Below are 13,324 nucleotides of genomic sequence, written 5' to 3'. Positions count from 1 at the left end.
TTGCTCGTATTTCTCGGCACTATGAGATTTTTTCGGAAATCATTCAAAGGATCTTGTAACACTCATAGCCGCCTCGAGCGTTATTGAAATATTTGGGGATGAAGTTTTAATACAGTCAAAAATACACTAACGAGAAAATGGTGTTATATCTATTATTAACACGTGCAACATTTTAATAATATACCGTTCAAAGTTCCGGGAAAATAGAAATAGGCAATACACCATTCAAGAATTAATGACTGAAGCTAAATTAGACGTACGAGTTCGAATGTTTCAAATTGTACGTAATGCACAAAACTCGACAGCATTATTTCAGCTGCCGTTTTTTGCCTGTGTAGAAAAACCCTTATACTGACAATTAGAATATCTGCCAACATATAGAGAACGTCCACCCGCTTAACGCTTTGTATGTTTTTTTTTTATGAAATTCTCAAAGTTATGTAATAAACACCTGCGTTTTTAGACTTTCTTCAGTAACGTTTTATTTTTGCATTTTAACGGTAATTCCACAAATACGGATTATAAAGACGGCTATGTTATCTATAATTTTGTTCTAAAAAAATCAGATCCTCCACGTTTTAGGGATTTTAAACTCTAATGCACGGTTTAGGACTGGCACTAGTTACGCGCGCGCAATAACATTTTTTTAACACCAGTTTTAAGATCAATGAATTTTAATTTAAACCTTTTTCCACTTCTTAAGGTCGCGGGGGACACCTTAGGCTCATCATTATGCATTTATTTAAAGCGTATTCACGAAGTACAACGACTCACATCGACAACTTTACGAGATATTTATGACTGGAGAAAAATATGGGCGCGTGCGTGTGATTTGTAAAAAAATCCCTGTTTCTTTGATATTTTAACCAATTTAAAACAACACTTAGCGATATACGTTCATATAGATTGTAGGACGTCTTTGAGATTATTTTCATTTAAATTTGAATATTTCTGCAACCCAGAGTAATCACAAAATAGGGACCTTTAGCACCGACGCCGAGGACGTGGACGAGACCTTGTTTGACCGAGTGGGTCCTGGGACGGGACCGTCATTTACGGCGGGAAACATAAACATTTAGCAGACCGCGCCGGCTACGAGGACGAGTATCTTCCAGTTGAAATCCACAGAGAAAATGATGTCCTTCAAAGAATTTCGTGAGCTGCTCATACTTCTCTACGCCGACAACATTGTTTGATTTGCTTTCTCTCCTGTAGGCCAACCCATGTGTATATATGGAGATTTGGCCTACCCTCTCCGTGTGCATCTTCAAACCCCGTTTCGTCGTGTCCCACTTGCACCCGCGATGCAGGATTACAACGAAGCCATGAGCGCGTTAAGAATTTCAGTGGAATGGCTTTTCGGTGATGCCATTAACTCTTTCAAATTTCTTGACTTTAAAAAGAATTTGAAGATCGGCCTAAGCAATGTCGGTAAAATGTATGTTGTGTGCACACTACTTCGTAATGCCATAACATGCCTTTATGGTAATACCACCAGCGACTACTTTGGTATTGAGCCCCCCGCCCTGGAGCAATACTTTCAATAAAGTAAAATAGCTGTATATTTTTTTTATGATACAGCTTTATTTTTCTGGACAAACGAAAAATGAAATGGGGCATGAAATGCAGATTGTAGGGGAGGGGACATTACAGGAACAAATAAAAAATCCCAACATATCTTTTGATCCCAACATATTTTTTTATGATACAGCATTATTTTCCTGGACATACAATACATGTTATGGGGCAAAAAATGCAGATTGTAGGGAAGGAGACATTGCAGGAACAAATAAAACATCCCAACAACCCCCCCCCCCCTTCTACAAAGAATGGTCCTTTAACCCTTATTAGCCTTGGCCTTTTTTTAGACTGGGGGTGGACTGAAAGTACCTCACCCCCTCTTAAAAAATAGAAAAAAAAAATGCAAAAAGGGAAGTGATCATTCAGGGGTGGATCCAGGGGGTGGGTTGGGTGGCTACCCACCCCCTTGATTAACCAGAAAAATGAAAATAAATACATTAAAATAGACAATAAAGACAATAACACTGAGTAAGGTTCGATCTCTTCTGGTATGTTCTTCAAAACTTCTAAAAGATAAAACACAAAAATATAAATTTTGGTCAACCCTAAAGGAAAACATTTGGTTGCCATGAAAATCACATGTTACACTTAAAATTGTAACAAAACATGAATATTAAATTTAACTTTTTTCAGTTCTTAACTCGGCACCCCATGGGGTGAAAGGGTTCACCTAGGTTTTCGTAAACTGCAACTTTATATCTTTTTTTAATTTTAATTTTAAAAATTGACCATTAAATAAAATGTTAACCACAACATAGTTCCAAAAGGCTTAAGCGTGCAAATGTTTTTCTAAACAGCTCTTTTGCCTTCCTCTTATGAGGACTTGGGCAGGACTCTTTCCAGTAAACCCATGAGTACCTGGCTCTGCTGTTGTTGCTGCTGCAAAAAAAGCATTTGGAAATTTTGCATCTGCTGTTCCTGTCTCTGCTGCTGTTCAGTCATGACCTTTAATACATCCTGGTATTGTTGCTGGCTGTGTCTCTGCTGATCCATCAGCATCTGTTGCTCGGCAGCTCTATTTTCTTGTTCTTTCTTCTTAATTTCCATTTCTTCCTTCCTGATTTCTTTTTCATTCTCTTACTTTTCTTTCAGAATTTGCGCAGCTTCAGTGGTGCTTTTTCTGCTTTTTGGTGGAGTAACTTGATCAGAGCTTGCATCAGCATTCCTCTTTTTGGTTTGCCCCAGGCGCTCCATGGCCTTTAATCTACTCTCTTCTGCAGAGGCCTTGTCACTTTCATTCTTCTTAGTAAGAGTATTCGAATTTTGTTTCCTTTCCAAATCAGCTGCTTGGTCTTTTTCGATGATCTCAGACAATGCCTTCTCTAATTCGCTTTCATCGTCACATTCAATCCCAGAACCTTGCTCCTCCTTTCTCGTCTTTTCTTTGTATTTGTTGACCAAAAGAGTGAGTCTTTCCCTGACAGAACGCTTACTGACTTTGAATTTGGGATAGTTTGTGCCATTTAAACGTATTGCTACTTCGCCCCAGACCTCTCCTCTTTCTTTGCTTTGCTTAGGGAATTTCCATGGTTCCAAGACAAGGACTTCTGTGCAAATTAAAGCATGCGATCATGTTCTTCTGACCATTTCATTGCATAATATCTGAAAACAAATACAATTGTTTTATTAAGTATGGAATTTTTTACGGCCTTATGTGCCCAAGGGCACGAAGAGGATTGAGTGAGTGAGTGGAATTATTTTTACAATCATGCAGTTTATATTATTTAAACTGCATTGCAAGTAAAATATATTTAATCTTGAGGCCTCAAGTGTATAAACTAAGTTTTCAGTGCTGTAAGTTGTAAATAAACTTTTGTTTATTTTTTCGTCCGGCTAAAAGTAAAATAAGGTAAAACATGTAATACGTTTTGGGAATCGTTGAATTGTAGAAAAAAAAGTACCCTCTGCATTGCGAGTAAAATTAATCTCGAGGCCTCAAGTGTATATACTAAGTTTTCAGTGCTGTAAGTTGTAAATAAACCTTTGTTTATTTTTTCCGGCTAAAATTAAAATAGGATAAAACGTGTAACGCGTGTTGGCAATCTTTGATTACAAAAATTACCCTCTACGACAATTTAGGCTTCATTCAGTATCAACGACAACTTAGTGAGAAATAAAACATTTCAGAAGGAACTTGGTCGATACGGTAACCGCAAATTTAAACGGACAACTTTGATTTTCAAAGTTACAATGAAATGCAGTTGAAAGCATGCGACTTATATTTTTAAAACGCACTTATAAGATTTATGTACGAACCCTGTACTCTTTGTATCATCATCCGCCATCACTGTAAACACAGCTGCAAAGCTCAAAGCTCTTTCTGCAGGTGAAAAGAAAACAAGAAATTAATATGGTTCTTCACGGTTCGATCAAATAACTTACGGTACCTATCTTGTCCACGTACCGACACTTTAAATTGAAAAAATCCCCAAAATAAGTCAGCAAAAGACAGTAAACATATAAAACATACCTTCGTTCGACACTGTACGGCAAATAGCGGCAAACGACGTCCTCAACGAGGTGTGGACGACGAGTTCCGCACGATTGGGCATGCGTAGTAGCATCAAAGTTCATTTTCTCAACTTCCGGTCGGTGACGTTCACGTCCTCGGTGTCGGTGCTAAAGGTCCCTAATATTTGGCATAAACAATCGTGCCCTTTTTAAAAACGCATTGTTCTCACCATAAAATCGTGGAATATAATTACCATTATTACATCTCTCCTTGGCAAAATGATCGTATTTAGGTCGGGACACCTTCGGAAATATCAAAGTTTGGACTTTTCCGACAATTTTGTGGCAGAGAATACAGCACGGATACAGAACTTCATTACTTGCCACTGCAGATAGGTAAACTATGAATACTGTAGTGTGTCATAACAGAAGCGGAATTTTAAAAAGAGCGCTTTTAGAAAGAGGTAGAAGACATTTAATTCAAATGTGCGCACTTAAACCGCCATAACTTGCTGGAAAACTTTAAATTAAAAAATCCGCTTCTGTTATGACACTCTTGAGGTATTGACTGATTAGCTTTTGACAAGATCACAGTGTGCTGTCTCCTACTCGTTCCGCAAACTCTGCCACAAAATCATGTTTTTCCCAATTTGGCACTAACGAGGCTATAACAAATGCAATCTACCAAATAAAAGATGACATTCACAATCTTTCGTCTGTTCTTTATGTCTCTGTAAAATTTGAGCTTAATCGCACCCTTAACAGCTGAGAAATAAGCGTTTTAAAAGGCGCAGGTCAAGCAAAATTTCCCTTCATGAATTTATTCATGCAGTTGGTGTCCCCCGCGACCTTAAAGAGCACGAAATTTTTTATTTATGAAACTGAAATCATAGATAGATACAGTATTTGCATTGTCCTAGCAAGCTTCAGCTGCTGATGTCAATATCTGTAAACAAAAAAATAAAAATGGTATTAATTGTTATGCTTGCTTTAAACTTGGTGCTTCACCTTCAGACAGATAAAACGAATAAAAAGAGCATAGTATACATGTTGGTTGATCTTTAAGAATAAAAATTTAAACAACATGTACTCGTCTCGCTTGTCATTTATACTAAGAGACATGTTATTATTTTTTGGAGGGGGGGGGGGGGAGTGGATCAAAATTTATCAAGACAAACAACTTTTTTCAGTGTCGTTGCTTGTGCAAACATTTTTTTCGCTGCATCTTCCTTCCTTATTTGGGCTTTTTTTTTGCTTTTGCAAACAATTTTTTTTAGGATATTTTATCCAACCCCGCAAAAAAAAATTATGGTTCGTCCCTTTACTGTGTAGAAGAAGGAGTTGGAGGCGATAAATGAGATTAAAGCTTACGTTCCTACCACAAGCCGCCTTTCTTTTCTGACTACTGTGTTTCGAAGTTTCTAAAGCAACTAACCTCTTGAAGATCTTGTGAGCTCACGGTGAAATGTATCCATGGCTTGGATTGACGCGACACTTCGGGGATCGTGCCTTGAGAGTTAACTCGTCGGTTAATGATACAAACCCAAAACGTTTTTGTGGTGTTGTTTGACTGCATTTGTTTCATGTCAAAAGAACCACACTCTGCAGTTCTTAAGCAAATGTCGAGACATTCCGTTTTTGTGAATACGTGTTGCTTAGAAAGCTTCATGCCAGTATTTCGATGAAACCTTCCGGGTTGCTGACGACCTTGTAAGATTTCTTGGAAATTTCCAAAGAAATTTTGACACACTTGGCTGAGAAGGGGAATAACCAAGATAAGAAAAACCCAAATAAAGATCACTGGTGAACTTCCTTTTAGCATTTTGGTGCGTCTTTTGGTAAATTACAACAGAAAAACTAGCCAAGAGAAGAACAAAAGTAACATAAAGGTTAAAAAACCTTTCGTTTGTTGAGAAGCATTTCCGTCTTTGCCTAATGTAGCCCTTTTGTTGAAAAAACATATGTTTATTTTGTGAGTATTCTAACTGTCAATAAGTCAAAAGGGATATGCAATACTATTTACACAAGATCGCCGTTGCAGTTACAACAGTAAAAGCATCCATTACTTTTCATTTAACTCTCAGCCGACTTGCATGACGTTGATTCACTAAGTGCGAGTTTAGGTTCTGTTAAAACTAACTTAGTCAAACAATAGGCATCGAATTGTCAAAAAAACAACCGAATTAACAGAGGAATCAGAATGAATGCACGTTATCTGCGTTGTTTGTTTTAAGTATTTTCAGCCAGAAAAGTAATTTATATATCAATAGGGGTACAGGTATTTCCATAAAGGTAAGAAACCCGCCGAGGACTCATATTTTTCTTTGTTTCACGCCCATGACAACAGAATTGACATTTTTTCATTATAGGAAAAAAAAATTGAGAAACAGGGCGAAGGAGGCGACGGGCGGGAGCATTTCCGGAACCGGGGCCTGGAATCGAGCCTAACAAAAACATATATTAAAAATTTCAGAAACCATTTATCCCGGTTTCGTCGGCTCGACAAGCCATCGACATTGTAAAGTGAAAATAAGCTGTTGAGACACTATGTAAGATATAGTAATCGCCAGCAAACAAACGAGCGAAGTAATCATCACTTCTGTTTTCTAGGGTTGCTCAACACCGAATGTCTGGAAGAACAGTTTGAAGCACACATTTTTATCAAAGTAAAAGTACACTCGTGGTGATTTGAGACAATAATGTTTGAAAGGAATTAATGATATGTCAGTTGTTTGGTTTTAATTTTCATAAACACCATGCATATAGAAACATTCCGCTGATGTTATTAATGAACCAACCAGAAAATTACTGGTTGGCAAAAAGTCTCCTTTTTAAAATAATAGCAGTTTTATACAAAATAAACACAGTATGATAAACAAGTCTGTACAAATTTAATCCACTGGTCGTCGTGGCAGCGACTTCTCGTATCCTTTCTGATGTTGTAAATAGCAGATGACGTTTTGCAAATTAATTTTCTAACAAAAGAAGTCTGACATTTAACTTTCTTCCAGATTTTACAAACACTCATATCATTCTTTCATATCTTGTTCGAAACGAACTATCAGTAGTTGAACTCTTTTAGCAAGCACCAGTCGTTGATGTCAGAATCTGTTAAAAGAAAAGCAAAATAATAGCATAGATTAGTATATATTAAAAAAGTGGATAGCGTTGTTGCTGCGCGCTTATTGGCTACACAAACATGGGATGTCCTTTTTTATTCGCCTCTGAGCAACTTTCGTGCAAAAACTGTAATTATTGAAAATTATTTAAAAGTAATCCTTTTTGGGTTTAATAATCTCACTGTCTCACTGCCTAATACTAACCGAGACGCGAAGCGAAGCATCTCGGTAAATGTCCACCACAAGCTTGCCACCTCCACTTCGGTGAATAGTTGTTAATAATTAATTAATTTTTCATAGCATATCGAAATATATTACAAAAGTGTCTTATACTCGTCGAACTTGCAGTACTAGCGAATGAGTATCGTCTAATTTATGTTTAAATTATGTGTTACTAGATTTTTAAGCACGCAGTACAAATTCTTATGCAGCAGCACCATGTATGCACCATCGAAAGTGGGAGAGCTAAACTTCTAAGTTACATTTACGGTCCATCCTTGCTTTGCACCTAATTAACTTATTTCACAAATACTGCTCATGCATAAAGATATAACTTTTTTGTCCCCATTATTTGATGTTATAGATATTGTTTACCTTTTAATTCAGTGACATTTCATGTCGGTCTTAACAACTTTTCCTTTGCAAAATAAGGCTAAGCTTTGGTCTTAGAAGCCTTTATCATTTCATTATAGCGGAGCTCCACAGCGGCCCGAAGGGCCGCAGAGCGGAGCCCCATACCCATAGAAAATTCACAGAAATAGGAAAACCATGAACTTCAGTTTTCATGGTCATCATGGCTAGTGGCATGGCTCGCGGGCGCGTACGGCGTACGGCGTACGTACGGTGTTGCGCACTTCAGAAACAGATAAACACTCATCAAATTACCGGGGAGCTCCGCTTTTAGGCTTGGCTAAATCTATTTAATACAATTGCTATTTATTTACAACTTGAGTTCCATGTAGAGGGCGTAAAGCCAAAACGTATTTCGTAACAACTGTGACGAATTACATTATTTTCTGACGGTAACGAGTATTAAAAGTCCATTCAGTAACATCTTTAGGTCGATCATTAGTAATTTTTTTTTCTACCATTAAGCAAAACCTTTGGTCTTATAAGCTTTTATGATTTTACACCAATTGTCCATAAAATCACGCTTTCTCTATAGATAAAGCATCCAGACAAAATCGAGACAAAACTTGTTTCTTAACTACTATGACAAATAAGTTTGGTTTCAATTATTTTGCACCCTTAATGAGTTTTGCATTTTCATTAACATTTGAAAGCCTTTTTTAGTATTTTAATATTTTTTTATTGCCTCTTTAATTTCAAAAGCTGTTAACAATATATTCAATATATCGAATGCTTCGAGCATAACTTGTTTTACAACAACTGTGAAAAATTAAAAAAAAACTTTCACAGCATTTCGTGCGCACTTTCACTACTTGCCACTAATGATGATTACACTTTTATTCATTAAATTTTCAAGGCGATAATGAGTACTTTTTTCTTTCCAATTAAGCCTTTGGTTCTAGAGGCTTTCATCATTTTTCTTCAATTACCCATTACTTCACGCCTTCTACACCAAATGATCCATCTTGAATAGGGTAATTATTTCGAAACCAAATTTAACTGAGGTATTTATTTATCTCAAGTAGAGGACGAAATTTTGGGTTTTGGTTTTGGAAAAGGGTTTCAGGATAATTTGTTAAGACCTTGTGAAAATCATAACGTTTTTCAACAAGCCGACGAAATGTTTGATCCTTTATTTCTTTTGAAAGCCAGATTATCTTCTATTCATTATCATTTCACTGTATAACTTGTAAGGGTTTTAGTCTTCAGACTAAATGATTTTTTTAAAGTTACTGTCAAGAAATCATTTAAATCCATGAGTGCAATTTTTTGCTCAGTACTTAAATCTTTTACAGAAATTTACATTAGAACCAATATATGGTATAACGAGAGTTTCTTAGAAAGGAATAAAGCATTATTCGCCCTCTATTTCTTTTTATTTGCAGTTAGTTTTCCTTGTTAAAGAAAATCTGAAGTTAACTGACAGCTTCACCTGGTTGTTTTTGTTTTAATGTCATCTTTTACGTGTTGTTCATGAATTTGATTTGCCTAAGATGATTGTTCAAACATTTTCACCTGTTGTTACCGACAGCGGTTCCAAAAGAAATGTGTTTCGTTTGGACAGCTTCAGTCCGATAACCTGAGCTCACCATACGCTGGTTTTTAAACCTGCTTGAGAGATCAACTTTTTAAAATTAAAACAAGAAACACGTGAAAACTTCAATCGATCCAACCTATAGTCGCCAAAAACTTATGATATCAATAGAGCAGAGATAGCTTAAGTAACTTACCTCTTGAAGCCCATGCGAGCTAACGTTGTAATGAATCCATCCGCTGGCTTTTACCAGGCTCGTATCTATAGACGTTTCTCGTTGTCTTGTTGCACAAACCCAATGCTTTCTCGTGCCATCTGATTTAAGGACTTGTTTCAACTCAAAAAAATCACACATTGCATTTCTCAGGCAGAAATCCAAACATTCCATTTTTGTAAACGTACGCTCCCGTAATAGCGTCAATGCCGCATCTCGAGGAAACTTCAGTCCAGCTTGTTGACGACTTTGCAAGATGTCTTGGAAAGAGCCAAAGGCATTTTGGCATGAGTCGCACAAAAGAGAAATTTCCAAAACAAAACAAACCATACAGGCTGTGAAAACTGCTAAACGATGTAATTTCAACATTTTGGAGCCCAGTTTTGTCTGGGTGTTTAAATTACACCAGAAAAATGAATAAATCAATTCTTTTAGATAAATAACAAATTAATGTCAGTTTTTTTATTCATCTTTCTCTTGTTTATTGATTCCGAATTGCGTCATAACATTTTCAGTGTGGCTGCAGGAGTTGTAAATTAAGCCTGAGACAAAGGTGTCAATGTTTATGTAAATTAGACATCATTGAAAGAAATGATGTGTTTGTGCAAGCCGGATTTTCGCCTTTAACTGGCATTGTTAATTATGTACATGTGGCTACGATTTCTGTCAAAACCCAAATATGACAAAGCAATAAGGTTTACCAAGTAACCTGCCATTCATGTATGCCTTTCTTGTGCCTTCAATGATATCTGTTGTTGTGAAGATTAATTATATACTTGATTGAAGAAACGTTGACCCGTAAAAAGCTTAAACTATGAACGATAAGACCGAATGGGATTATGGGTAGAAAGCATTGGTAAGCTTAGTAGTATTCCATTTACCATTTATTTATAATCAAGGTAATATTTTCAATTTTTCTATAAAAGCATGATTTATGCAACCTGTCGTATGGTTATGTTCATTCTGTCACAGAAGACGATTACTTTTTCCGATTTCCCAGTAAACATTTGGGTCGCATCGTTTATCGTTTAGGCTTTTCACGGGTCAACGTTTCTTCAATCAGGTGTATACAACAGCGTCTCAAAGTACCGTTAAATTTCGGTTATAAGCCCTGGGCTTAAGGAGGCTCGATGTAGTTTTTTTAGACTAAGGGTGGTTGTTTTGAAAATTAAAATTACCTAGGAAGCCAATGTTCGATTTTTGCCAAAATACACCATAATGATCAAATGTGACCAAATTTTAATTTTTTACCCGTCACTTAGTCACAACGGTTACCATAGCAACGATTGACGTTTTCTTTTGTTCTCAAACAAGCTTGATTTTCTCGAAATCTAGACTGACACTTGGTGTTTATTTTTTGATATGTTAAAGTTTAGTAGATTGAATAACTGTTGACGAAATTTTAGAAAAATCTGTAAGAGCGGTTTCAAGTAAATCAAGAATGAAATTTTCAGAAAAACACCGTTTTAATATAAAATAGGCGCCTTAAAATTGTTTCGTATTATTTGAGCACAGTTTCTCTCACTAAGATATAAATACTTACACCATCAAAGACCATTAACTAAAAGCGAAAGACTTTTTGCTTTAATTTGTTAAAATATATCGACTGCCGATTGTAAGAAATTATAAGAAAATACCAAAAACTTCATTCTTGATTTACTCTAAAACACTCTTACAGATTTTCCTAAAATTTTGAGCACAGGTAGTAAATCTATTGTACTTGAACATATCAAAAAAATGAATACCAAGTGTCAGTCTAGATTTCGAGAAAAGCAAGCTTGTTTGAGAACAAAAGAAAACGTCAATGGTTGCTATGGTAACCTTTGTGACAAAGTGACGAGTAAAAAATTAAAATTTGGTCATATTTGATCATTATGGTGTATTTTGGCAAAAATCGAACCTTGGCTTCCTAGATAATTTTAATTTTCAAAAAAACTAAAAAAACTACATCGAGCCTCCTTAAAAGCAGAATAAAAAAACGAGCCACGGCGGTGCCGATCGAAATACTTTTTTAGGTTAAAAAGTCATAATAAGGCAACATTTAGCCTTGTTTAGTACTGTCATCCAGCAGAGGGGGTTTATATCTGGAGGGGGGCCCTATAACGGGGGGGGGGGGGCTTTTAAACGGTCAAGAGGGTGATGGGGCTTATAACCGGAATTTTATGATATGTGATCTTTTAAACCAAGATTCATACTTTGTAGATTGCCAAGAAAATACAGGGAAAATGACTAATAATACAAAAATTCTAGTATTGAATCAAGATTAAACTTTGATGCAGTAATACTGACACTGTTTACCAGTTTATGCAACAATAATGGTGTCAAGAAAATGTCCAATCCTTGGTTAACACGCTATAATTATTCATTATCTTGATATTTCCGTTACCAAAGTAACGTTTTAACATTTTTTCTTTGTCATATTTACAATATCTAGTGGACACCGATATTTTTATAAGCGTCAGGAACTGACAACTCAAAAACGAGAACTCGGTGAATCCCCCTCTTGTATGAGTCACCAGAAATATTTGTACCGGTACACGTTCTGAAGTGATTTGTCATAGCCTGTTCCAATCTCTGTTTATCCCAGTAACCGAGCGGGGATTTTAAATACTATTGCTGGTCTTAGACATTCTGAACATCGAATCTTTTAGAAGAGAGAATATTTCTTTGGATCGCTTCGTTTGCAACAAATGTTGGGATCGAATAAACGCGAGTATGCTTATCAAGATGTGTTCGCAACCGTAAAAGCTAGGCCTCGAAGGGCAGAGGACTTGCATTAATTGACAGTAACTTCCTGGAGTAGATCAGTTCAGTAGCAGAGTAGAAACAAAGAAGATGCACTTGGATTCACAATGTAAAGAAAAACGCTCCCGTTTACTGCAGTAAGTGACACGAATCGATTTTTCTTCCTTCGCATTTCCACTAGTTTCATTCAATGCCGGTAAAGTTTATATGAATTTTGCTCCCTGGGGTCGTGATTTAGTGTCCGTTGTCCGTATTAGACATGACTAGAGAGGGTCCGTATTCAAGAGGTTGTTTTTAAGGGAAATATGAGAGAATTTTGTCGGGACATTGGAGATTGTCGGTAATAGAGAGGTGTCCGGATTAGAGAGATGTCCGTATGGAGAGGTTCAGCTGTAGTAATTTTGTTTTATTTAACAAAAGTAGTTGTTTTAACATAAGAAATCTGACATTTTACTCTTCCTTTCACATTTTACAAGCAAGACAATATTATATCAATATATATCTCATTGTAAACGAACGAGCGGTGTTTGTATTCTTTTAGCAGGCTTCAGCCGCTGACGTCAAAATCTGTTTAGGAACAATAAAATAACAGCATTGATTATTACTCAAGTTTTTTGATAGCATTTCGAAATATAACAAACGGAATAGGGATATTGGCAATACAAGCGAATGAGGATCACATCACCAAATTCGTGATTGAATTATTTATTTCTAGAACTTTGAGCACAGTACAAATGCTCTTGCAACTGTTAAGGTAGCAGCGAAATAGTTGTAGCGTAACTTGTGAGGTACTTAATGTACGTCCTGCCTTATTTGCATCTGTATGCGCTCTCTTTTTTATATATACAAGAACCTTTTTTTATAAGAACGTTTACGCTGATACTTACAAAAATTTAAGAACATGCTAAGAACATACCCCAGGCTGAGAGTCGGAGAACGTATTTATTTTTCCCATTTGTTTTAATTTCTAGTTCAATAAAAAAAGTAACTTCATGCACCTCACTCGGCGAACGATGCTCTTCTGGTACGTTTCCTGGTCACGTCTGCATT

General features: G+C 36.4%; 1 protein-coding gene, 1 long non-coding RNA gene and 1 pseudogene across 2 annotated transcripts; all 3 read right to left on the bottom strand.

Annotated features, from left to right (window-relative positions):
* Positions 1-2,056: 2,056 nt before the first annotated feature.
* Positions 2,057-3,173, bottom strand: LOC144662073 (uncharacterized; annotated as a pseudogene).
* Positions 3,174-4,609: 1,436 nt separating this feature from the next.
* LOC144662020 (uncharacterized) lies at positions 4,610-5,922 on the bottom strand. The gene is made up of 2 exons (XM_078522752.1): positions 5,468-5,922; positions 4,610-4,978 (listed from the first exon to the last, which is right to left on the bottom strand). The coding sequence occupies exons 1-2, from the start codon at positions 5,852-5,854 to the stop codon at positions 4,949-4,951; spliced, it is 417 nt and encodes a 138-aa protein (XP_078378878.1). The 5' UTR covers positions 5,855-5,922; the 3' UTR covers positions 4,610-4,948.
* An 848-nt stretch (positions 5,923-6,770) lies between these two features.
* On the bottom strand, positions 6,771-9,836 carry LOC144661997 (uncharacterized). The gene is made up of 2 exons (XR_013572375.1): positions 9,512-9,836; positions 6,771-7,140 (listed from the first exon to the last, which is right to left on the bottom strand). It is a non-coding gene; the product is annotated as an uncharacterized LOC144661997 (long non-coding RNA).
* Positions 9,837-13,324: the final 3,488 nt, after the last annotated feature.

This window comes from Oculina patagonica, chromosome 8 (assembly GCF_052425735.1).
Source record: "Oculina patagonica isolate OP01 chromosome 8, crgOcupat, whole genome shotgun sequence".
NCBI lineage: Eukaryota > Metazoa > Cnidaria > Anthozoa > Scleractinia > Oculinidae > Oculina > Oculina patagonica.
Note: the sequence above shows the minus strand (reverse complement) of the source record. Positions and strands in the feature narration are given on the sequence as shown.